Raw genomic sequence first — 26,166 nt, 5'->3', positions numbered from 1 at the left:
TAAGGAAGATGTGAGTTCAAATTTGATCTCAGACTTTACTAGCTATGTTATCCTGGGCAAGTCACTTAATCCTTATATGTCTCAGTTCCTCATCTGTAAGATGATGACAGACTGGAAAAGGAAATGGCAAACTACTCCAGTATCTTTGCCAAGAAAACCCCAGGAGCAAAAGTTCATGGGGTCACATAGAGTTGGATATGACTGAACAACAACAACAAATCTTAGCCTGAGAACGCTTTGCCCAGATTTTGTTAGCTATGATTTTCGTTAGTGGCTATGATTAAAGAGCTGCCTGCCTGACTTCATCAGGGAGGGGTGCTAGCCACCATACCCTAGAAGACTGAAGATAAGATGGCTTAGATGGTCCTAAAGAAATAAGCCCAGAAAATAGTGACAGGAAGGAGAGCTCAACAGACCAGCAGAGCAAAAGGACCACCAGAGACTACACAGAACCAGTAGAGACCATGAAAACCCAGGACAAGCAGAGCAATAGATGGGAAGCAGGATACTATGGAACCATTACTGAGACCATTGTAATCCAGTGGAATACACAAGGGAGAGTGCCAGGCAAGTCTTCTATTGCAAATTTAGTAAGTGTGCAATATCATTGTGAACTAAATGTGTCTTTTGACTGACCAGAGAAAAATAAACACATTGGTGGGTGTATAAGTTTGACCCATAGAGTACCTTTAATCTAGGGTTTTTATTTGGGTGTGGGTCACATATTAGAGAAGTGTGCTCCAGTTACAAAATAATATGAGGAAATTGGCCAAAGAGGTTGGAATTTAAACCTAGGTGACTGCAAATCTAGCTTTCTTTCTGTTGCACCTCACTCTTGAATCAAGGCCACATAATAGTTATTCCATCTCCTTACTTGGACATCACTCCAGGCTTCATTCATTCTCCCTATGCATTCATATTCATCATTCTTTGCAGAGCAATAATCTTCCATCAAACTTGTTTAATCATAGGGCATCTATGTTGTTCTTTTTTGTTTTTACACATAACGTTGTTATGACTATTTTTGCACATGTGATATAATGATATTATTGTCATTAGCATCCTTGAAAATATAAGCCCAATAATGGAATCTCTCAGTCAAACGGCATGAACATATTGGTATTTTTTTTGTTTCATAATTCCAAATTGTCTTCAAGAAAAGTCCCTCCAATTCATAGTTCCATCAGCTGCAAATTAGTATCCTTATCTTCCTGAGAGAAGGCCATAGCCACTTCAACAGCATATTTTTCTAGTTTTCTCACCTTTGCTAATATTATGGTTGTGAGATATGACTCCTCAGAGTTGTTTTAATTTGCATTTCCCTGTTTATTAGTGATGGTGACTAGTTTTTTAGCTGGTTGTTGAAAGTTTGTATTTTTTTTTAGAAAATTACTCATATCTTTTACCATGTAGATATTGAAGGAATGGTTCTAAGTCTTATGGATAAGTGTCAATTTTGTATAGATTTGTGATGTCAGACTTTATCAGAGATGTTTAATGCAAAATTTTTTTCTGAATCCATGTATTTTCTTCTAATGCTTACTGTACTGATTCTATTAGTGCAGAAGCTTTGTAACTTTATGTAAGTGAAATTCTTTATTTTGTCTTTTAAATCTCTATGCCATACTTGGTTATTAATCCCTTTCCTATCTACAGTTGTGAAAGATAGGACTTTCTATCCTTTTCTAATTGTTTGTGTGGTAAAACTTTTCAATATTTTGATTGTGTATTCATTGGGAATTTATTGCATTGTCTGGTCTAAGATCATTGGCTGTCAAGCTGCTTTATAATTTTCCAAGCAGTTCATATTGAATAAATAGTCCCTGTCCTAGTAGTTTGTATTCTTACAATTATAAAATACTAGATTAGTGTATGTAGCTGCTTTAATCACAGATATTTCACTGATCAACTTTTCCATTTTGTAACATAATTTGGGGGCGGCTAGGTGGCGCAGTGGATAGAGCACCGACCCTAGATTCAGGAGGCCCTGAGTTCAAAGGTTCAAATCCGGCCAGACACATAATACTTACTAGCTGTGTGACCCTGGGCAAGTCACTTAACCCCATTGCCTAGCCCCGCCCCCCAAAATATATATATATATACATATATATATACATACATATATAAAATTTGGTATCTGATAATGCCAAATTTATTTCATTCCTAATTTTTTAAAACATTTCTCTTGTTATTCTTGACCCTTTATTCCTCTGTATCAATTTTCTTATTATTTTGCCAAATTCCATAAAATATTCCCTTGGTAATTTGATTGACATTGCACTAAATCTGGAGATTAATTGGGGCCATTTCATCACTGCTACTGTACAGCCTATGACTACATAAATATTGAATATTCCTCCATTTATTTAGGTTTTCCTTTACTTCTGTGAAGACTTTAAAGTTTCATTTTTATATTAGTAGGCTATCTTAACTCTCAGCCACTTAAGTGTTTTATTATTTTAAATAGAATTTCTCCTTGTTTTTTGTTGTTGTTGTTGTTGTTGGCAAAACAGAATTGCTCTGTATTTTTGCAGATTTATTTTGTATCTTTTACTTTATTGAAGATTCTGTGTCGGGCTTTTTGTTGATTCTTGTTATCAAAGACCTCCAGGACCGGCAAGACTGCGTAGTTAGCCTGGGACAAGCTGTCGCTGCCCACCGCTTCCCCAGTTGCAAGGCAGTCGAGAGCTGGAATAACAGCATACACCTCTTTTAGAGATGCAGGCTACAGCTCTTTTAGAATGAAGGAAGAAATTCCTTTATTCAATTCTCAGGAGAATCAGGTGCACTCCCCCCAAGACGGAAGCACACTGAGCACAGAAGCAAGAGCGAGCTTTATACTATTAGTCTGGTCCTCCCTCCAAGACTCGGATTGGTCTGAGTTACCATCAAAAGTTTCACAATTGGTTAGGTCCCCAATTCCATATTCTAATTAGAGAAACCACAATCCGGGTTACAATCGATGGAAATACAATTCTGATTCTTCAGTTAATATGCATGAGGTTCACTGAGCCTGAGTAGTAGCAGATTCTTGAACCCAGACACCAGCTTGGGCTGGTTCGGGCCTTGGGCTGCAAATACAGAAACCCTGCTATGAAGGTAACTTAGCTTAACTGTCTCAAGGAATGTCACTGCCCCCCCCCCCCCAACTGCATTCTGTTTGGTACGTTGTGTAGAAACAGTTAGCCATTCAGCACCTTTCCTGTTTTTGTTTTTGCAACCTATGTGGGAACCTAATAATTCAGCATTTCTCACAATTCTCTAGGTTTTTTTTTAAAAAAGTAATTCCTAATCTGCCAGTAGAGCTAATTTTGCCTGTTTTATTTTGTTTTGTTTTTTGCCTATGCTTATCTCCCTTAATTTCTTTTTCTTTTCATCCCGGTAGGTAGCACTATATATTATAAGGATCATATTGGAAATACTTCCAGTATTTTTCCACTGCAAATATTCCACCAATAAGGAGAGTCTTACGCAAAATACACTTTGAACCATGGGTTATAAAAGAAAATAAGATAAGTCTGGCGTGCCATATCAACTATTTGTGATCACTACTTCCTCTTCTGATTGTTTATTAACCATCTTTTCAACAAGACATTCTAGAATTCACCAGGATTTGGAATCAAGATCACTGGCCTATAGTTTGCAGATTCTATTCTAGTCCCTTTTTGGGGGGGGGGGGGATCAGAACCTTTGCAATCATTCTCCATGATCTTTCAGATACCACCAACAGTGTCTCAGCAATCCCACCCACAAGTTCTTTCAGAATCTGAGAAGGTGGTTCATCTCGGCTGAGTGACTAAAACTCAACAAAGGCATCACAGTGCTCTCTTACTATCTCCTTTTTGTTGGGTAGTCATTTTTTCTTGACTTTTCTCATCCAAAAGCTGTTGGCCTTGATAGAGGAACCAGAAACAAAATAAGAATTGAGCAATTATGCCCTAATATTGTCCGGTCTACCTAAAATTGTAGTCCTATCCCTTCTTTGATACTCTGCTTTCCCCCAATGTAGTTAAAAATCCAAACACATCCTTAGTTGTTCCTTAGCACTCCAGACACTGTTCTTATGAGACCATGCAATGCTTTTATCTTCAACTTGTTACTCTTGCTTCCATTTCCCATTCATATCTTAAAAAAAAAAAAAATCTAGGTTGGCTGCTATCTGTGTATCCACACTGGTCTCTTCAAACACTTCTTGTTCGTCTTCATCATCAGTATTATTTTTTTACTTTGCTTACTGAATTTGAATGTGAAAGGCCCTTTTCATCTTTGTTTTTCTTAGGAGCAATGATGAAAAGGACATGATCACAATCATGTAAATGAAAAGAACATTAAAAAGGAAGCTCAGCTCTCAGTAATTATAATGACCAGTCAATCCTGTTCCCAGAGAACAAATAAAACATACCTCCTTTCTTTTGGCAAAGAATCAGGGAACCCATAAGAGCAGAGTTAGCATACTCTCAAATGTAGTTATCTATTCCGTTGTTTTTGCTTAACTGTCTTCCTTTGTTAACTGTTTCCTTTGTTTGAAAGGAGACTGTACTTTAGAGTAGAAGGCAGAACAGTGTTTATATATGCACTTTATATCTAGAGTTTGGTAGAGTGATTCACAATTTTTGGAATTGTTTAATGTAGCATAGGGATTATTTGCTACATTATGTGGTATGAAAACAACAGGCATCAATAAAACTTTTAAAAATTATTTATTTATTTTCCCTTTTCAACATTCATTTCCATAAGATTTTGAGCTTTAAATTTTCTCCCCCTCTGTCCTCTCCCCCTTCCCCAAGACGGCGTACAATCTGACATAGGCTCTACTTGTACTTTCATATTAACTGTATTTTCACATTAGTTATGATGTAAAGAAGAATTAGAACTAATGGGAGGAACCACAAGGGAGAAGAAAGAAAACAAAACAACAAAAGAAAAGGAGAGCAAATAGTATACTTTAATCTAAACTTTTTTTCTTTTAAAGCTAGTGAGTTATTTTGAGAGTGCAAGCTGGCTTTCTTTTCAGTTTATATCAGTTTGTGCAGGCATCTGGCAGTTTCTTTCATTTATAATTGTACTGTATGATTTGCCCTGGTGTTCCTTGATATATGAATTGCTTACTCTGGGTTGCATTCAAGATAATTTCTTTGATACTGAAACTAGAACTTGGAGACTGAGTTTCTCAGTAGGCTAAAATTGGGGCTCCTTTCTAACAGTGTCATGTGAATTCTATTTATCTGGATTTTGCCTTCTATTTCCAGTACTTCTTGGCAATTTTGTAGTATGATTTTCTGAAATATGCTATATGTTTCATCACGGAATATTGTTTCATCATGTTACTGGGTGGGAGGTCAAAAATTCTGATTTGTTTCATTGAGTTTTGGTCATTTGTTTTGGTTTTAGATAACTTGTGTTTTTCCAGTTTTGTTTTTAACTTTGCTCTAATGTTAGTTGTTCTATTTCTGCATGTTGGGATTCTGTTTGTCATTCTCTTTTTTTTGAATGATGCTGATTTATTATGATTTTTTCTACCCTATGCTCCAAATTGTCAACTTCCCTGTCCTTTCAAATTCTCCTTTAATAACTCAAGTATTTCTCATGTCAACCTCAAAGAGTTTGTCCTATGAAAGAGACAAACAAAATTAGGTTGTGTCCATGTTTTTAATTTCTTTCAAGCTGGCAATATGTATGCATTGCATGGGAGTTATAGTCTAGAACTGGCTCGATTTGGGGGTTGGAGGTACAGAGTTATATGTCCTTCGAAGAGTAGGTGTTACAAAGGGGTACCAATCAACTCTGATTGGTCAAGACACTGGGAGGTGGGCTATGGTAAAATGGGGGTCTTGGGGCATGTGACTTAGGTCACTTAATTTTGGTTAAAGAGACATCAATTTCCATATCACCTGTTTTGACAATAGGGAGGAATCAACATTTTTCCAGACCTGTCTGGACAACACAATGAGCAGGAATAGACCCATTTAGATTACATCTTAAGTTCCTTCTGGAGAAGAAACTGAATTTTGGAAGAAAGGGGAATAGGGGAAGCTCTGGGTCTCCAAGATAATGATTACTAAGAAAAATCATTTTTCATGCTCCTTAGAATTTACTCTAGTTATTTTATTAAGCATCTAAATTGCTCTGGTGGGTTATTCCATTCTCAATTCTCAATATTATTATTTCAGTATTATTCTTTTCTTCTAGAAATTTCTCCTTTTTTGTTTACTAAGAATTTTCTCTATATAATACTATAGTCATGCCTTGTATTTTAAACACTGTCACTTTCCAATAAACTTCAATGGAACCTTCCCTTGGCCAAATAGCCAAAATAAACCATCACAGCAACCATATCTGACAGCATAGGCAACGTTCCATGCCTGCAGTTTACAACCTCTTTCTGAAGAGGAGATAGTTCAGCATTAGTCCTCTGCAACCAATATTGGTCATTGCATTTAATCCAAATTCGGATATTTCTTTTCTTCCTTCTTCTTTTTTTTTTTTTTTTGGTAAGGCAATTGGGGTTAAATGACTTGCCCATTGTCACCCAGCTAATAAATGTCACATGTCTGAGGCTGAATTTGAACTCAGGTCCTCCTGACTCCAGGGCTGGTGCTCTATCTACTACATTACCTAACTGCCCCCAGATATTTCTTAATGTTTTTACTTATATTACTGTGGGTCATGTATATTGGTTTTGCCTTCTTTGCTTTCTTAATTCATATGAATCTTCCCAAGTTCCTCTGAATTCTTCCTTTGAATTATTTTAGCACAATAACATTCCATTCCATCCCATAATTCAACTGTTCCCCAAATTATGGACACCTGATTTATTTTCAGGTTTTTTTCCTACCACAAGAAATGATGCTATGAATATTTTGGTATATATGGGCCCTTTCTGTCTTTAAACCTCCTTGAGGTATGTGCCTATGAGTAATGTTGTTAGGTCAAAGGGTTTTAAAAGTTTAGTTATTTTTCTTAGTAATTCCAAATCATTTTCCAGATTGGTTAGACCAAATTCACAGCTCTGTCAATACTGTATTGGTTTCCCAGGCTTCTTTATAGCCTTTGCAATTTTATGAGTGTGAAATGAAACCTCAAAATGGTTTTTAATTTGTATTTCTTTTAATGTTATTGATTTGGAGGATTTGGTTTGGTAGGGTTGTACATAGTTTGAATGTCTTATTTTGAAAATTGCTTATATTCTTTAGCCATTCTTACTGAGGAATGACTCTTAGCTTTACATATTTTCAACAATTCCCTATATATCTTGAATATCCAATCAGGAATGTTTGATCCAGGGACTTCCTTTCCCCATTTGACAGCTTTTCTCATTCTGCCTACATTGATTGTTTGCCTCTTTTCTAATTGAATGTAAATGAAATCATCTATTTATGTGTGAGATCTCCCTGTTCTTCATTTAGTTGCTAATTTTTCTCTTGGTCATATTGGTGAAAGAGGCTTTCTTCACTTCTCTGATTTTTTTCTTTATAATGTCACCTTTTACATTGGGACTATGTATCCTTTGGGGGCCTTTTGGGTATATAGTGCAAATGCTGGTTTAAACCTGTTTTCTGCAAAGCTGCTTTCTAATTTTCCTAGCAGTCCTTTTCAAATATGGAGTGCTTCCCCTGGTTGTTTTTTTGTCCTTGGTTTGTTGAATTCTTGTGTTAATTTGTTCCTAGGTCTTGTTTATTCTGTTCAAGTCCTCCTTTACTTTGACCCTGTGGTATTTGTTCTTGGTATTAGGTCATCTTTTTTGGCTTATGCATTTCTTCAGTCTCTTTGCTAGTTTTTCCACAAGCTCTTCTTTGTGAGGATTCCTCCTCCCTGCCCCCCACCCCATTTTTGTTGATTTTTAGATATTAAGTACGCTCACTTCTTGCTGTTTTGAGGTATTATAGAGGAGCTGGGCCTAGGCAAGACTATTAATTCACTTTTCTAGTTTTACTTTATGGCTCCGCACCCTCCTCAGGTCATATCTTCATTGTTTCTAGTGAATAAAATGCCCATTGCTGCCTCCTTTGTTCATGCCCTCCCCGTCCTTGCCTCTGTTGGGTCAAATCTCATCTCCTGCATGAAATCTTCCCTGGCCACCCTGCCTCACACCTATCCCCGTGCCTCCAACCCCCTCTAAAATCCTACAAAACATTGTTCCTTTCATCTAACAATAATTATTTATTGTTGTTGTTCAGTTGTGTCTGACTCTTCATGACCCCATGGACCCACTGTTCATAGGTTCTCTTGGCAAAGATACTGGAGTAATTTACCATTTCCATCTCCTGGTTTTATTTTTTTTTTAATGCAGGCAGAAGTTAAGTGACTTGCCCAGGGTCACATAGCTTTAGTAAGTGAGGTCAGATTTAAATGCTCCATCTTATACACTGCCTTAAATCAAATTATCCTTTCTTGTATATTATCATAGGTCAGCTAGGTGGCACAGTGGATAGAGTGCTGGGCCTGGAGTCAAGAAGATTCATCTTCATGAGTTCAAATCCAGCCTCAGACACTTACTAGCTGTGTGACCCGAGCAAGTCACTTAACCCCATTTGCCTCAGTTTCTTCATCCGCAAAATGGACTTGAAAAGGAAATGGCAAACAACTCCAGTATTTTTGCCAAGAAAACCCCAGAAGGGGTCATCAAGAGTCAGACATATTGATGTCTCAAATACTAATACTAAAAAGTTAGGTTTCCACAGGATGTTGTAGTTTCAAGGTGATTAAGATAGCAAGCACCATTGACCAAATCAGCTTTTAGAAGGAGAAGCTGGCTAATTGCAGAGTTTCTGTTAAAGGGGGCTTAGGCTGAAACTGGCTCAAACTGGTCGGGTTCAAGGGACGGTCACTGGCTTTTTGCTAGTACACAGGCTTAATAAGCCTCATAAATATTATCTTCTCCGTCCAGGGGGGAGCAATAACACAATTTTAGGCACAAAATGTATGTTAAGGGGTGGGGATCACATGTATGTAAAATATATGAACAGGGTGTATAAGGAAGATTGTAACCCAGAAGGATTAGGACCAATCTTGATCCAGAAGGGAGGAGGTAGGCAATTACTAACTATAAAGCCTGCTCTCACTTCTGTATCTGGACTCTTCTCTCATCAAAGGGAACGTCCGTGCACGTAATTAAACGATTCTTCTTTCACTCTAGATAATAGTTTCGTTATTGGCCGGGAACTAAGCCTTCTTACTTTGTGGGGAGGGGGCTTGGTGAGCCTACTTATAACAGACATGACTGAAAAATGACTGGACAACCACATGTTGTCATAACTCCCCAAGACTGCCAATCTCTTGAATTCCTAGATGATAGGGACTATGTCTCATCTGTGTTTCTCTGTCCCTCAGTAGGCATTCATCATGCCTGTTGATCAACTGCTCAGTCAAACTGAATTGAGTAACGGTACTGTGCACCTAAAATCTAACCAATTTTACCATTCCAAGAGCTCCACACATTAGGTCATTTCTGTGCTGGGAGAGAGGAAGTATGAGACAGAAAGATCTGAAAGGGTAATTTATTTCAAACCCAAGCTACAACATAGCCCGTGAATCCCTTCCCTCCCTGTCCCCACTAACCTCCCCACCCCCAATCACAGACCCAATCAGACCCCTTCCTAACGGAAAATTCTTTTTCCTTCAGGGCCTGTGGTTAGCAGAGGGGAGCACCATGGAGAGGTTGTGCTTATTCCAAAGATGCAGGGGGTACACAACTACACGAAGAGACATTTACACATACACACACACACACACACAAATATGTAGCCATACAGACATACATAGAGATATGAAAACATATTCTTAGTCACACACACACACACACACACACACACACACACCCCCATACAGAAGTATGCAGCCATACAGAAACACATACAGATATAAAAACACATTCTCAGTTACACACACATGTGCACGCACACACACACACACACACTTTTAGAATACACACACACAGAGATATGTAGCCATACACACATACAGATATAAAAACACATTCTCAGTCACACACAAACACTTTTAGGATACACATACATACACAGAATTATGTAGCCATATATACATATGGATATGAAAACATATTCTCAGTCACAATACGTAGAGTTATGAAAACACATTCTCAGTCACATACAGAGAAATACGTAGCCATACAGACATATATATATAGATAACAAAAACATATTCTCAGTCACACACACACACACACACACACACACACACAGAACTATGCAGCCATACAGACACACATACAGATATAAAAACACATTCTCAGTCACACACACACAGAAATATGTAGCCATAAACACATAGAGATGAAAACATATTCTCAGTCACACACAGAAATATGTAGCCATACATACATACAGATATGAAAACATATTCTCAGTCACACACAGATGTAGCCATAAAGACATACATAGAGATGAAAACACATTCTCAGTCACACACACACACACACACACATACAAATATGTAGCCATATAGATATGAAAACATTCTCAGTCACACACACATAGAGCCATACATACCTTATATAGACATACAGAGATATGTAGCCACATACACACATATGTAGCCACACAGCCATAGACACACGCAGATGTGAAGATACTGTGAAACTGAAAACTTTTTACAACCAGGTCCCTTCCTACCTTTCCAGTCTTTTTACACTTTACATCCCTCTAAATACTCTATGATCCAGTCACATTGGGCTGTTCCTTGCTTATGACAAGTTATCTTTTCTGTGTTTTTTCACTGACTTGTTTCCCATACCTGGAATGCTCTTCTTTCTCAATTCTACCTTGTTTCCTTGGATTTCTTGAATTCTCAGCTTAGGCAGTGGTAGCACAGTGAATAGAGTGCTGGGCTTGGAATCAGGAAGACCTGAGTTCGAAGGTGGCCTCAGACATTTCTAACTATGTGACCTGGGGCAAGTCACTTAACCTCAGTTTCCTCAACTGTAAAATGAAGATAATAACAGCAACTACCCTGCAGAGCTATTGTGAGGATATTTGTAAATGGGATAATATTTGTAAAACATTTAGCACAATGCCTGACACATAGTAGACGCTTATTACCTTTCCTCAAATCCCACTTTTTTTGGGGCAGCATTTCCTGGTCCCACCAACTGCTAATGCCTCGTCTTCTGAGATTGCCTTCTATCTAGTCTGTATATAGCTTACATTTACATAATTATTTTCATGTTGTCTCTTATTAGAATACGAGCTTCTTACTGATTCAAAGTTATAAAAACAAGAGCCATTCTCCAATAGATAAGTCGTCAATGGATATGACAGGCATTCAAAGGAATAATAACTTATATAGTGCCTATTATGTCAGGCACTGTGCTAAGTGTTTTAAAAATATTACTTATTTTATGTAAGCTATCAATACCCATATGAAAAAATGCTCCAAATAACTGAGAATTAGAGAAATGAAAATTAAAGCAACTCTCCAGCTCCACTTCACACCCACTGGATTGACAAGGATGACAAAAGGAGAAAATAATAAATGTTGGAAGAGCTGCAGGGAAACAGGGACACTAATGTGTTATAAATAGAGCTATAAATTGGTCCAGCCATCCTGGAAAGCAATTTGGAACGATGCTCAAAGAATCATTAATTTCTGTAAACCCTTTGACCCAGTTATACCACTATTAGGCATATACCACAAAGAGACCATCCCCCAAATAAAAGAAGAAAGGGGTCATGTACAAAAACATCTACAGCAGCTCTTTCCATTGAAGCAAAAAACAAAGCCCTGGAAACTAAGGAGGTACCTGCCTATGGGGGAATGTGTAAACAAATTATGTCATATGAACAATGGGATATTATTGTGCCATAAGAAATGAATAACTGTCCAGTTTCAAAGAAAATTGTGAAGACCTGTGTGAGCAGATGCAGAATGCAATGAGCAGAACTAGGGCAGTAATTTATAAAATAACACTGAGAAAAAGAACTCTGAAAGACTTTAGAACTGGTAGATGCAATAACAATCCATGATTATGGAGGATCAAAAGCTGAAGCATGCATGCTACCTACGTCTTGGCAGAGGTGATGGACTCAAGATGCAGAATGAGATGCATATCTTTGGACATAGTCAATGAAAAATTTTGCTTTGCTTAACTATACATATTTGTCATAAAGTATTTTTTTCTTTTTTTTTGTCACTGAGGATTGGGGGAAGTAGAAGAGAGAGAAAATAAATTCTTGTTAAATGAAAAAAATAAAATTAATAATAATAAAAAAAGAATGTGAACTCCTTAAAGGGACTCTTTTTTCCTTTCTTTTGCATCCTTAGTGTTTAGCCTGGTACATAGTAAAGGTTTAATAAATGCTTGTTGAGTGGCTGATGCAGCAGCCACTCATGGACACATACATACATGCATTGCCATACACGTGCACAGATACGAAGCTATGCATACATACACACTGGCCAAAGAGAAAGACATTCAAACACACACACACACACACACACACACACACACACACAGATCATATACACAAAGAGATCTAGCTACAGGAAAATATTACTATAGACAAAGATACTTGGCCACATGGTGACACGAAGCTACCCAGCCAGATTGTCACACACATACGTACATGGCCAGAGAGTCACAGCCCCATAGATACTCAACTATACACACACACACTCAGAGAGATTCTTTCACACATGCATATACATCCAATCACAGAAATCCATTCACAGACACCCACTTACACTGCCATGGACATTCCCACCCCTCCACACAAGTAACTGGACACCTCCCTCACACACACATACTCACATGCAAGCAAATATCCAGTCACATACATATTCACATACAGATATCCCGCCAAAAAAACCCAACCCTTTCACACATATAGTTTCATACATGCAGATGCATAGTCTACCCCAGGCATCAATATAACACACACATTTAGCCCCTACCCCAGACATTTATCCTTGTGCATAGACATACAGCCACATATAGTCACAACAGAGCCATTCACACACGTACCCAGTCACAAAGAGATAATCACTACACAGAACTAGCCAGTCAAATATATATACCTGGCCATGGAATAAAAGAGATACTCATGGACAATTACAAAAAGAGACAGCCACACACAGATACCTAGCCCCATAGACATTGATATCCATAGCCACACAGAGAAAGAGACAGGTATTGACGCATACGCAGAGATTTACAGTCACATGTATACACACACAGTCACTTACATACACACAGGGTGATTCTCACATTAAGGCATCCCTGACCCATCTGTGTGTCTGACTAGGGCAGTGCTGAACAGATAGGCCTTGGGGGGGTCAGTGCAGCATTAGGACATGTGATCCACTCTGTCCCCTCTCTTTGAGGTGTAGTATGGGTAAAGACCATAGCCTGGGAACAAGACCCTCCATGATTTCCAGCCCAGTTAGTATGTCCCAATGAGACCCGTCTGGCCCCAAGGGTTCCTGATAGTCTATGTCTAAATTGATAGTCTAAATTGGGGTCAGGAAAGGGGAAGAAAAGAAGGACTAAGGCCAGGGCTGGGCAGACTACCCTCTGGGAGCTTAATTATTCCCCTGCTCTCAAAGAGAAGGGATCTCAATCTATCTTTTCAGGCAAGAGAACCCAGGAGCCTGTTTCAGAGTTTCAGAGATTTCCCATCCAGGCTCAATTCTCAGGGGGGCATCAGTGGGAATCATGATCAAGCCTAGGGGCCAGCTGTGATGGACAAGGAGTTCAAGGTCATGGTTATGAGAGTGAAGTTGAGCCTAAAACATGGGTAGCCCCATGTCCTTTCTTATGGAGGGTAGTCTAAAGGAGAGGCTGGGACCACAAAAGCCATATCCCGTTGGGAGTCAGAAATAGGGTTTTGTTCCCTACCCTAACTTCAGTCTTCTGACCCTACCTGCTACCCTTCCTCTACTTTCCCAAATATTTTTTATTCTCTCAAATTAGATGACCACTAAGTTTTGTTCCAGTTTTAAGATTTATGGTAGTTTGGACTTGTATCAAAAGGAGGAAGAGATGAGAAATACTGCCAGAATTAGAAGTGGTAAAATGTGGTGGTAGCTGGAATTAGTTAACGGAAAAGGGGGCAGGACAGGTCACCTTGTAGACCCATAGCTCAGTTCTACTTCCCCACTTAAGTTTGTTCTGAGAAGGAAACTCCCAGATGAAAAACAGGGAAGTGGAGGCTAAGTAGAAAGTGGGGAGGGGTAGGAGACATCCCACTTTCAATCCAGGCAGATCTCATCTTTGTGCTTTTAATGACCAACCATGTGCAAAGAGGAGCTAAGTCAGGGGGTGAGGAGGGGATGACCTTTGGCCCCTTCAAGCTCCTGCCATCCTAGCTTTGACTTGGGGCTACAAGCCTGTGTGGCTCACGAGCAACAGCAACATTAAGCGATCCAATAGAAAAAGGGGAAAATGGGGAGATGGAGGGAGAGGAGTATGAGAATGGGCCGAAAGAGAGGCTGAAACCACCACAAAACCCATCTCCCCTTGGGGGCTAGAAATAGGGTTTTACTCCCTACCTTAACTTCAGTCTTCTCACTTTAGCTTCTCCCCCTCCAATACATTCCTAAATTTTTTTTTTAATTTCTCAAACTAGATGACCACGAAGTTTCCTTCTAGTTCTAATAGTCTATGGTAGTTTGTGAGTTTATTCTTGCCTCTCTACCCAAGACTACAAGTCCCAGAATGCAATGGGAGATAGATTCTTAGGAGATGGGGAGCGTATGCATATGGGGAGCAGAGCCTTAGCATGCGCTATGAGAATGCTGACTATAACTGTGGAGGGAGGTTCATAGGATTTTCTCTTGGTTGGGGGAGGCTGGAGGATAGGACTAGGGCTGACCTTCCCCTTCCCTTGGCCCTACCAGTCTCAGAGGAACAAGGACAAATGTGTATGCTAAAAGCTTTCAGACCAGCCTTATACAAGGGGATCCAGCAATACCCAAAAAGACTGGAGTTAGGGAGTTGTCGAGGAGAAACTGGTGATGGATGAGAACCAAGGACCCTAATCCAGAGTCTCTTAGGGAGGGAAGATATGGAGATGAAGCTATGGCAGCTGGATAGATGGGGAAAATTAATGACTCTAAGGGAGGTGTGATGGGGGAAGAAGGAAGTGAGTCCAGAGGCAGAATTAAGGTCTTGATGAGGGGAAGGGTTGGAATCCTGATCTCCAGATCAGCATTATGGTCTAGACTTGAGGATGGAGTAAGGAACGGTCTTTGGAGAGGGTGGTGGGGAGAAACGTCGGGTGTTAGAGCCATGATGTCCCCAGGAAGGGCCCTAGAAGAAGCTAGGGTAAGGAGAAGGGGAGTGAGGTTCTGAGGTCAGGATCTCTGAGCATTGAGGTTTCTAGAATAAGCAGGGTTAGGACACCCAGGTAAAATAGGCCACTTCATCCAGATCCACAGGGTAGTCAGTGAGTAGAATGGGCGCCTTGACAAAGAGCTCCCCCTTATAGCTGCGCCACTTTCCTGCGGGCAGGTACACGTCGCGCTCCTGCTTCCCTGGTTCCAGTACAGGTGCTACAAGCAGAGTGTCGCCAATAAGGAACTGAGAGTCCACTCGATGAGCCGCTTCATCCCCAGGTGCAATCCACCAGAGAGGCCGAACTATGGGATCGCCTGTGTCGGTGACCTCTCCAGCCAGCTCCAGGAGCAGTGGGGCCACCAGCTCCGCCCTCAGGGCTGCAAATTTACGGGCTATCTCCACCACCTCCTGGTCGTAAAGCCACGGTGGGATAGAGAACTGCATGGCTGGCATAAAGGCCGCCACCTCCAGCCAGCGCACATAGAGCTCACGCTCCGGGATTCCGGTATTCCCACCCCCCTCGCCAGCTGTATGCCCGGGCACGGCATTGCCGCCTATCAGGTCAGGGAGGATAAAGGGGTAACCCAGCATACTGATGGTCAGCACCGCTGGGATCAATGAACGCAGACCCAGCTCGTGGCCCCACACTGAGTCGCGGTCAATAAGGCGGAAGAAACAAGAGATGTTCTGTGACTGGTAGCCCACGCGCACTTCGGCCAGTGAGAAGAAAGGCAGCGCCATCTCTGTGTACCGCCGGCTCCAGAGGTTGGGGTCTGCCAGTGGGCGGAATGTGCTGAAGTCCCGGGGCAGATAGCTCACTTCCCCAGCATCGAACTTGAAGGAGGAGATCGAGTACTGGGTGCGAAGTCTCCGCAGATGACCTTGGAACCATTCCCGGGCGGCTGGGTTGGTGAAATCCAGGACAGCACCAATACCATTCCACCAGCGCACTAGGGCTGGCAGCCGGCCTGTGGGCTCCCGGACGAAAAGGCCCCGCTCCACGCCTTCGCCAAAGCTAGATGAGTTATAGTTGACAAAGGGATGTACCCACAGGGTGACCCGCAGACCAGCCTCCTGCAGCTTCCTGAACATCTCTGTGGCATTGGGGAACTTGGTTTCATCAAAGGTGAAGTCCCCATATGCAGGCATGTACATGTCATCAATTTCCAAGTAGCTACAATTGAAGCGGTACTTGCGGATCTTCTCAGCAAAGCGCAGCACCTTATCCTGGTCCACTGCTCTCCCATAGAGGGCCCAGGTTGACCAGATTGGGTCACGAAAGGCTTCTCGGGCTGGCACCTTAGACGGTTTATTGAAGTAACGCCGCACCATGTACTTATGGATCGATGTCACGTCAGAACCCACACAAACACGGTAACTGAGCTCAGGCAGGGGCTCACGGCCCACAGGTGGCTTGTAGGATGTGTCATGATAGCGGGCCTGTAACAGGAGAGAACGTCCTGTGGCATTCCAACCCAGGTGGAAGGGCACTGAGTCATTGACCTTTATGGCAACCGCTTTGGAGGACAGCCAGTATCGCTCAAGAATGCCACCAAAGGCGGCCCGAGATGAGTACACATCACTGGTGACAAAGGGCTGGGGTGCCTGGAGGCCAGCCAGTTGGATGGGCCAGTGCTGGGTCCGCATCTCAGCACCACCATACCAGTGCACATCACCCAGAAACATGGTGTGCTCCACAGAAGGGGTTGGAGCCAACTCCTCCCAGCGCACACGGTAGCACATGACGGTGTCCTTGGGCCGGACAGTCTGGATGAAGAAATTGAGGGGGCCTCCTGTGGAGCGAGAACAACTCAAGATGTCCCCCTCTCGTGCACAGGACTCCAGGTCCAAGGCTCCGGAGCTGAAGGCCAGACGGAAGACTTGCTCTCCCTGCTGGTTTCGAATGGAGAAGCCACCTGTCCGGAGTTCCAATAACTCAGCCCCAAGGCGTTCTGCCTTACGGAGAGATGTGCTGTAATAGCACCAAGCAACCACAGCCGCTAAGACCAGTAGGAGTCCCAGCAGTACAGATCCCAGCATGGGTTTTAGCTCTTTAGACGGCTTGGTCTTGGTTGGGGAAAAGTTTTCGGGGAGGAAGGTATACATGGTTGTGGCAGCTCTGGCAGCAGCCTGAGAGTCCTGCTCAGCTCTCCTCCCTCTTCGATGGTAGGGCTGCCTCCCTTTCTGGGGATCTTGGGTCATAACCCCTCAAGCTGGGTGTGGAAGGGGAAGGGTATTACGTTTCCCATAACCAGATCCATTTAGCCTGAAAAACCAGTGTCTGAAAAAGGGGGAAAAGAGACAGTGTTTAATTCTTTATGCTGCTTCTAAATTCCTGTGATCCTTTCCTTCACCCCCCTCCCCATATGTTCCTGTCCTTGCCCTCCAAAAACATATATTTGACAGCATAATTTCCATGGAGCAGACATCAAGAAGATTTTTTTTTTACAATATAGAGACATGAATAAACCATTTCCAATACTACAAAAATGAGGATAATAATAACTTACATTTATACTAGTGCTTTAAGAGTATTAGAATGTAAGCTCCTTGAGGACAGGGACTGTCCTGCTTTGTATCCCTAGTGCTTAAAAGCTAGCAAATGCTTAATGAAAGCTCTTCCATTACATCATAAAGAGGATTCCTCACAACCACCTCATGAGACATATATCTCAAAATCAGAATCATAACTATCAATTCTGGTGCATGGCAAGCAAGGAGACAAATTTCATTGCAGACAGGAGAGTGATATATCAAGGTCCTTGTGTCCTTAGGACACAAAATCACATAGAGGGAAAGACCTCAGGTCACTGCTGGGGAGGCTGCTACCAGGGGAAGTAGCAGGGTGGGCCAGAGAGGCAGTCACCTGGGTTGTGAAACCATCTGGTAGTTTTCTATTTTTAACTAAAGATTCTGCAAACTAGATGTGCAGTTCAGTTTTCCTTACCTGCTGAAGGAGTACAAGCACTGTCAATGCCTTCTAAATTACAATGCCCTAGGGAAAAGCTCTGGTTGCTCTATTCCATACTCCATGGATCTGTAATTTTGTTGACCTGTGTTCTCTATCTATCTTCCCAAAGTCTCTCCCATCTTTCCCCTCACCCCCATTCTGACAGCTACCACCACAATTCAGGCATTTTTGCTTTTTGCCTGGATGATACAACAGCCTCCTAACTATTCTCCAACCTCTTATCTTGTCTCCTTCTAATCCATTCCAAATATGGTGGACAAATTGACTTTCTTAATGCACAGCCTTGACCTTTGCTCAAGCTCTCCAATAAGTGACCACAAGTGATCCAGCGACCACAAGATAAAGTCCCATCTCCTCAACCTGGTATTCAGAGTGGTCCCAAACCTAACAATCACATCTGCCAGCCTCATTTCTCAGCATTTCCTTTATATGAACTATCTATTGGTCTTCTTTTTCCCCACTTGAACATGTCACAATAGTTTCCTGAAATGTTCACCTTGTTCTCTCTGCTTGTTCAAACCCTAACCTTTCTAAAGAACCATAGCCTTCCCTATTCCAGCCCATAGCAACCTACCTCTTCCTTCTGACTTTGTATCATTTACTTGGCACTTATCACACCCTACCACCTTGCATTGTTTGGTAGCCTTTTACCCCTGAGTCTTATTTTCCCAAATAGATTATAAACACCTTAATCAATTGTTCATCCTTCTCTGTAGTCCCCCACAGGGCCTAGCATATAACAGGTTCTCCGTAAATGTATATTTATGGTTGGGCTGGAGAAGAAGTAAGTGCTTTGGCTTGAGAAAGGTACTCTAATGCCATGGTGAGAGGGGGGAATGAAGGGGGATATATTGTGAAAGGTAGGCATATAGAAAAAGATACCAATTTCTTTAAAAAGAAAGCTATGAGATAATTTCTTTTTCCTCCTTGAGGGCAGAACCTCAGTGGATCTTTCTCAGACCAGCCTCCATCCCAGATATGGCCATACCAGGTGTCTCCCTTTCCCCATCTCCATTCCAAACTGAGACCTAGGAAAGACCTTAGCTTAAAAAGTCCTCGATCTCCCACTGCATTTGGGGCCATCTCCAGTTGTCTAGACCTACGTCTTGCTACTGGATTCCGATGACTCAGGAGGAGAAAGAGTAAGACTGATGACTTTGCACAGCTCGGCCTCACTTAAACCCAATTCACTTGCAGGTCAAGACATCACCTTCCTTTTGTCATTGGTCCTCTTTGAGAAAAAAGGACAAATAACAACAAACACCCCCATTTCAACTAAGTTTTTCTTTAAAAGTTAATTTGAAGGAACATCTTATGCCATTTGTCCAGGGATGAAAAAATGGCTAGTTATGGCCATGGTAATTTACAAACCTTAAATTGCTGTATAAATTCATCATCATCATCATCATCATCATCATCATCATCATCAAGACTGTCCTCTCCCTTGCCTCTGCCTATCCCATCCCCCACACTGAGACTCAGACATAGAACCAGACACAAAATCACAGAATTATGGTGAAGGATGGTGAAAGGAACTTTGACACAGCCAGCCACAGTCACAAGCAAGAATACACAGAGAGAGCCACAGACAAACATTAAGTTGCCCTGGGTCTGTCTCTAATTCTCCATTACCAAACTTCTAATCAGAGGCAGAGAGTGGAGCTGAGGTAGAGAGGAAGGAGATAAGACATCATGCTATATTTACTCTTTCTATCCCCAGGAAAAACAAATCTGGAAGGCGGTGCCACTTACAAAACAGTACTTTGAACTCAACCATCTAAGTTTTTGCCTCCATTGCTTCCAGCTCAGGGCAAAGGGGATGAAAGGGAGACCCAAGGTAAATTGGCTTACCTAAAGGTTGTAAATTCCTTGACTCTGAAACTTTACTGTGGTGAGAGGTAGGGTTTGAACTCATATCCTTCCCACCCACTCCTTCACATTTTGACTCTATTATTCCAGGCCTAAGTCTTATCTTTTAGTTCAAGTAGGTAAAGAATGACTTCCTGTCCTTCTGGTCATCTTGTTTTGGTATGATCTGAGGTAAGATAGGTATCTGTGTGCAGATCTCCTCAGATCTCAGGCTCCTGGGCATTCCTCCCCATGAAAATCTCCTTCCATTCAATTGTGTGTGTGTGTGTGTGTGTGTGTGTGTGCGCGCGCATGCGTGTGCCCGTTTTGTAGGGGCAGGGTGTACAATTTAAAAAGTTAAAAAGTTATCTTTCCTTTGCCAATAATGAGACTTAGCAGGATAATCCAAACCCTGATGAGAGAACCAGAAATCTTTGACTTGATAATTTTTGAGGCCTCCTGTAGCATCTGTAATCTAGCCCACAGCACTCTATGACCCCTTCTGCTGGACTATAGTTCAAAGGCCCATCCTCACTTAACACACTTTCCAAGCCACCAGCAGAATCCTGGTCACCCTTCCCAGCTTTCCACTCCTCCCATTTTGTGCGTATGCACAATACCGAGCATATTGTGAGAGGAGAAAAGAAGTAAACAGTAGAGAGGAAACATCTCTATTCCCAGGGAGATTCTGAGCCACAGGTTCTGAAACTTTTTGGTCTCAGGACCAATTTACACTCTTAATGATTATTGATGATTCCCTTCCCCCCAAAAAAGAGCTTCTGTTTATGTGAGTTATATTTATTGATATCTTCTGTGATTTATATTTATTGATATTTAACATATTAGAAGTCAAAACATCTTGGTATTATTATGAAAATAGTATCGATGTCACAGCCCCGCAGGGGTCCCTGGCCCATATTTTAATAACTGATGTTTGGAGCTGACAGGGGACACCTCCAACCCACACTGATTTTTCCCTTCTCTAACTTCCTCCAGCACTTATAGATAGTCTTAGCCATGAACTTCCCTAGAATCAGAGAATCTCCAGAGTTAGGAGGGACTTTAAAAGTGAGCTGGTCCTCTTCTGACTCATTTGCAAAGGTGAGGGGCCCAAAGGGGTACTAAATTGCATATAATATGAAATTTTTTATTAACTGATTTTACTGATTTTTTTCCTTCACTTAAAAATATTCCTTGTTATAAGGGATGGATCTCTGAGGTGAGGAGACATACAATGGGGAAATCTAGGTGATATGATAAACAAACGATACAGATAGAAATTTACTTTTTAAAAAGTCATCTAGTCCAACTCTTACTTGAACAGGACTCCCTCAAAATCTCTCTGACGGGAGTTATCAAGCTTCCAGTTGAAACCCTCCTTTCGTGGGAAAATCCCTCTTTTTTCTTTTTTTCTTTTTTTTAAAGGAAGACAAGTATTTTTAAAATTCAGACCAGTTGATGTCCAAAGCAGGAGAACACGTAGTTTATTCTCAGTTCTATTTCCCTCCACTCCTATCCCCAGAATGGAAATGTAAATGCCTTTGGAAAGGTAATATTGGAACTTGGAAAATATCATAGAGGAATCTATCAAAATAATTATCAGCACCAGACTCCTTTTTCCAATTCAATATGAACTCACTATGTCCAAAGCATATCATTCTGTTTTGGGGTAGCTCTAATTATTAGGAAGTTTTTCCTTATGTTGAACAAAAGTCAGTCTTCCTCACTTTGACCACATCTTTGTTATGGCTTGTTTCTTCAGCTAGATTGAGCTCCCCAAGGGGGAACTGTCTTCTCTGTTTCACTCATATATAGACCAACATGGAGGTCAGTTGCATTGCAGGCACTCAGTAGATTTGAATGAATGGGAGCCTCCTTATGTCCCAGAGGGCAAAACCAGGGCGAGTGGATGGAAATTACAGGGAGGTAATTTCTGCCCATTACAGTGAAAAAACTCACAATTAAAGCTGTCCCAAAACAGCCTGGACAGTGTAAGTTAAGTAGGGAGCTCCCCATCAATAACCTCTTTTTTTTTTTTCTTGGTGAGGCAATTGGGATAAAGTGACTTGCCCAGAGTCACATAGCTAGTAAATGTTTTGTGTCTGAGGCCAGACTTGAACTCAGGTCCTCCTGACTTCAGAGTCAGTGCTCTATCCACTGTGCCATCTAGCTGCCCTTCTCCCCATCAATATACGTGTTCAAGTTGCATTGCATGTAGACCTAGATAGGTCTTCTAAGTTTCCTTCTTACTCTGAGATTCTGTGATGGAGAAGATAAGGCCCATACCCTAGGGAAGAGGAAGACAGGAAAAAGGCTCATTAATGAATGAGCACACAAATACTGACATGGACAGATACTTTATGGTGTTTACAAGTGAGAAGTATATTTATTGGCATAGAGAGATGCCATTGGAGTTTCCTATGTAGGTGGATGGAAAAACTATTTAGAACAGTGGTATTCAAGCAGCTGCCAGTCTGGGCAGCTGCTGGAAAGGAGTGGCTTAAAATCCAACTTGGACCTACACTAGGGGAGGGTGATTTCTGGAGGGGTCTGGCAGCTGTTCTGCTTAGGGGGAAGTCTTTCTGTGGTTACTGATAACCCCTTGGCAGATTCACCAGAACACCACCCTGTAATCAGCATGGTTTCCCCTGCTGTCTGGCTGGGGGATACTCATTTATCCTGGGAAGGGATGTTAGGTCTGCCACGCATTTGTCCTGATCCTCCTCTCTATTCAGCCACTTATAAGTCTGAGGGGAAGTGCCAAACTCCCTCCCACAAGCCTTAGTGTCTTGCCCTTGTGGTTCCGGGGGTTTGTCTCTCCCCCGCCCTTTCCTACCCTTTTCTATTTACCAGAGTCCCACTCAAAAGCAACTTGATCGCCAGCCCAGACCTCAATTTTGCCGTTCAGGATAGTGCCAAATGCAGCTTGGATCGGATGGCAGAGAACAACTGGCCTGGACCCAGGATCCCAGCCCCCACCTCTTGAGCTCCTCTTTGCCCCCCTTCCTAAACCCACAAGGGCCTTTCCACTGTGACTCCTCACCCAAATTCTCAGTTTACCCAGCCCCTAGTAGTGCTTTATCAACCTCACTCCCTGGTCTCTGGGGTGTAGTTTTATTCACCCAAACAGCAGGTCCATTTCCCAGAGGGGAGCCCAGAGAAGACATGCAGCTCGCTAGTCAGACTGGAAGCCATAGCCTGAGTTGGGAGTAGACTTGGAGCTTAAACGAACTGCAGAAATCATCTGGTCCAGCCTTCTACTTTTATGTGTATGGAAACTAAGGTCTTTCTTATGGTCACCCAGCTGGTAAGCGGCAAAGCTGGGACCAAACCAAGATCCCCTGACAGCCCAGCGTTTTTTTCCATTACACAGGTGTCCCATTTCTCTGCCTGGGGCTCCTCCCCCTCTTCCCAACGCAAGAGCAAAGGAACAGATTGGGCTTCCCAGAGGTTCTAGGTTCAACTCTTTCACTCAGCGTTTCAAAACCTGTGATTGATTGAGAGGAAGCTTGGCTGAAGGGCTTCTTTATCCACCCCCAAACCCAGCCTGCAGCCAAGCCCGTCTGACTCACCCCAAAAGGGCTGCAGGGGCACCAGGAGGCACTATTCCTCGCTTTTCCGAAGTCTCCAACACCCTCGCCTCCGGGACCCACCTACCCGAATCTGGGAGGAGGTGTCTTTCTCACAGAATTCTTTAGACTAGGTTCATCCCCTCAGTCAGATTTAGCTAGAGCGCAGGGGCTGGGCTCTGGAGATAGGGATGGGGTGGGGTTTAGGGTTAAAGTCTGAAGCAACAGGCTAGGTTACGGCTCAACTCCGAGGCCCTAGCGGGATCCTTCCCCTCCATAGCCGTGTCCCACCCCTCGAACCCGTCCCAGCGCAACTCTCTAGTCTCCCACTCTTCTTCCCTCCTCAGTAGCGCCCCCAACCCGACTACAGACAGCAGTCCCTCCCAACCGCTGCTCTCCCTTCCCCAAAAGCTGGCCCCAGACCCCAGCGCCCCCCTACATATACCCCAGTCCCAGTCCCGGGAAGAGGGAGCACTTACGACTCAAGCTACGTGCCCCCAGACGGCGGCTGTCGGACCCCGGCCAAGGGAGTGCGGGGGCGAGTAAAGCTTGCTCCCAGGCGGCTCTGGCCGCTGTCAGCGCGTCCGCTCGGAGCTTGTTTACGGCGCCTCTGCAGTCCACAGTCAACCTTTTGGGCACACCGAGGGTCCCAGGGAGTCCTTCAGCCCCGCGGAACGCGCGCCAGGGGGGAACCCCTGCCCAGACCCACTGGCGAGACCCGCCCTCATCCTGCTCCTCCCCCAGTCCCCAGCCCCGGAGCTCCGCCCCATCCCGCCCCGGGGAAGCCCATAGTCCCTATGCCAGCTCCGTTGGTCCGTCCCCGGGGGAATCGCGTATTCCCAGGGAGTTCCGACGTCCCACCTTGGCAGCACTCCTCCCCTTCTCTGGAGAGCCCCCAACCCCGAAAATCCCACCCCTTCTCATACTCCCAGTTCCTTCCCTTCTCCGGAGGCCTCACCACCCCGAGAATCCCGCCTCTTCTTAAATCCAAACTCCGCCCCTTCTCCAGCCTTCTCCCTTTCTGAACTCCGCCCTTTCTGGGCCCCTAACCCTGGAGTATTCCTCTGTTTCTCACCTCTTACACCCCAACGCGGATCTTCCCTCCCTTCTCTCCCCAACAAATCTCTGCAGCACTCGAAACTAACTGCCCCTTCCCCGGACCTGCTTTTCACCCCATTCAGGGTAGTGCTGCTGTTTGTTGGGAGGGAGAACGCTTTTGGGAAGGGATAGCCCACCTTCTCCCCTTCCCTTCTCTCCCCTTACTGGAAAATGTAATTTTAGAGCTCGAGTTTTAACCTTTTGTGTCCTGGACCCCGATGGCAGTCTGGTTCTCAATAAACACCCCCTCCTCTATATAATGGTTTTAAATGCATAAAATTCATAGGATTACAAAGGAAACCAATTATAGTGAAATTTATATATAGTGTCAAAATACATGTTTTTTGTTTTTTTTTTTGAAACAGGTTCATGACACCAGGTCAAGAACCTTTATTTTTGAGACTCAATCCTTGGAGGCTCAGGGTGAGTGAGGTGGATGAAGCCAGTGGTTTTGGTTGCAGGGATTTGGTGAGAAAACTTTGGAGAGAGTGGGGAGTGGTGGATGGGGTTAGGGGACAGGTAACTTTCTGCTCTCCTGCCTCCCACCTAATTGGTACAACACCTAGCTTTCTGCTGCTAGGGGCACCAGTTAAGAATGTCTAGGTATGGGAGCAGAATGACTGCCCCCCCCCCCAGGTTGATCAATCAACTTGCTGAATTGACAAAACTGAATCAAGCCCTTCTTCTTCTTTTAAAGGCAATCGGGGTTAAGTGACTTGCCCAGGGTCACATAGCTAATAAGTGTCAAGGTACTCTTGACTCCAAGGCCAGAGCTCTATCCACTTGGCCACCTAGCTGCCCCACAAAGGAGAAGGATTGGTTTCCACTCCAATTTTTCAGTGGCAGGTAGTTTTTTTTTTTTTCGAGTCCTTCTTAAAGACCCTTTCCACAGAAAGATAGATGGAGTCCTTCCTTTTTTTCACATTCGGCCCTAGAACTTGTTCCTCTATTTTCTAAATACTCTAAGGTAGTGTATGTGTCTTCCTAATCTCAAAGAAGGTTTGAAGACCTGGGGCCCAGTTCTAGCTCCACAACTAATTGATTGTGATCTTGTCTACCAAAAGGGCCTGGACCAGAGGATCATTTGACTCCTTTATAACCCTGACTTTCTGTGGTGCTATGTTTAGAATCTCCTTCTCCAACCTATGACCAACCTAGTCCCCCCCCTTCCCTTCCACCAACCTCAGGATTATTTATAGCATTGCTTGTGTTCTGGCTGGGAGACCATGTGAGTCATTGTCTATTTTAAGAAGAGATAGTATGAGCTGGGATAGATAGGAGTGTCCCCCAGCCATTCCTTCCCTACTCTCCTCTTCCCCGGGGGGCTCTGAACACTGGAGTTGGAGTAGGGCAGGACATCAAAATAAGGCAGTATAATTTGTTCATGT

At 42.9% G+C, this 26,166-nt stretch overlaps 1 protein-coding gene across 2 annotated transcripts; it reads right to left on the bottom strand.

Moving 5' to 3' along the window:
- Positions 1–12,251: 12,251 nt before the first annotated feature.
- Positions 12,252–24,630, bottom strand: MYORG (myogenesis regulating glycosidase (putative)). 2 transcript variants are annotated; one of them, XM_027839734.1, is made up of 2 exons: positions 24,607–24,630; positions 12,252–17,573 (listed from the first exon to the last, which is right to left on the bottom strand). In XM_027839734.1, exon 2 carries the CDS (start codon positions 17,492–17,494, stop codon positions 15,350–15,352), a length of 2,145 nt encoding a protein of 714 aa, XP_027695535.1. In that variant the 5' UTR covers positions 17,495–17,573; positions 24,607–24,630; the 3' UTR covers positions 12,252–15,349. The 2 variants fall into 2 exon arrangements, with proteins under 2 accessions (XP_027695535.1, XP_027695534.1); XM_027839733.1 differs by lacking the exon at positions 24,607–24,630 and adding an exon at positions 24,160–24,370.
- Positions 24,631–26,166: the final 1,536 nt, after the last annotated feature.

Source organism: Vombatus ursinus, unplaced genomic scaffold, assembly GCF_900497805.2.
Source record: "Vombatus ursinus unplaced genomic scaffold, bare-nosed wombat genome assembly UNPS02014832.1, whole genome shotgun sequence".
Taxonomy (NCBI): domain Eukaryota; kingdom Metazoa; phylum Chordata; class Mammalia; order Diprotodontia; family Vombatidae; genus Vombatus; species Vombatus ursinus.
This window is presented reverse-complemented; position numbering and strand designations above follow the sequence as displayed.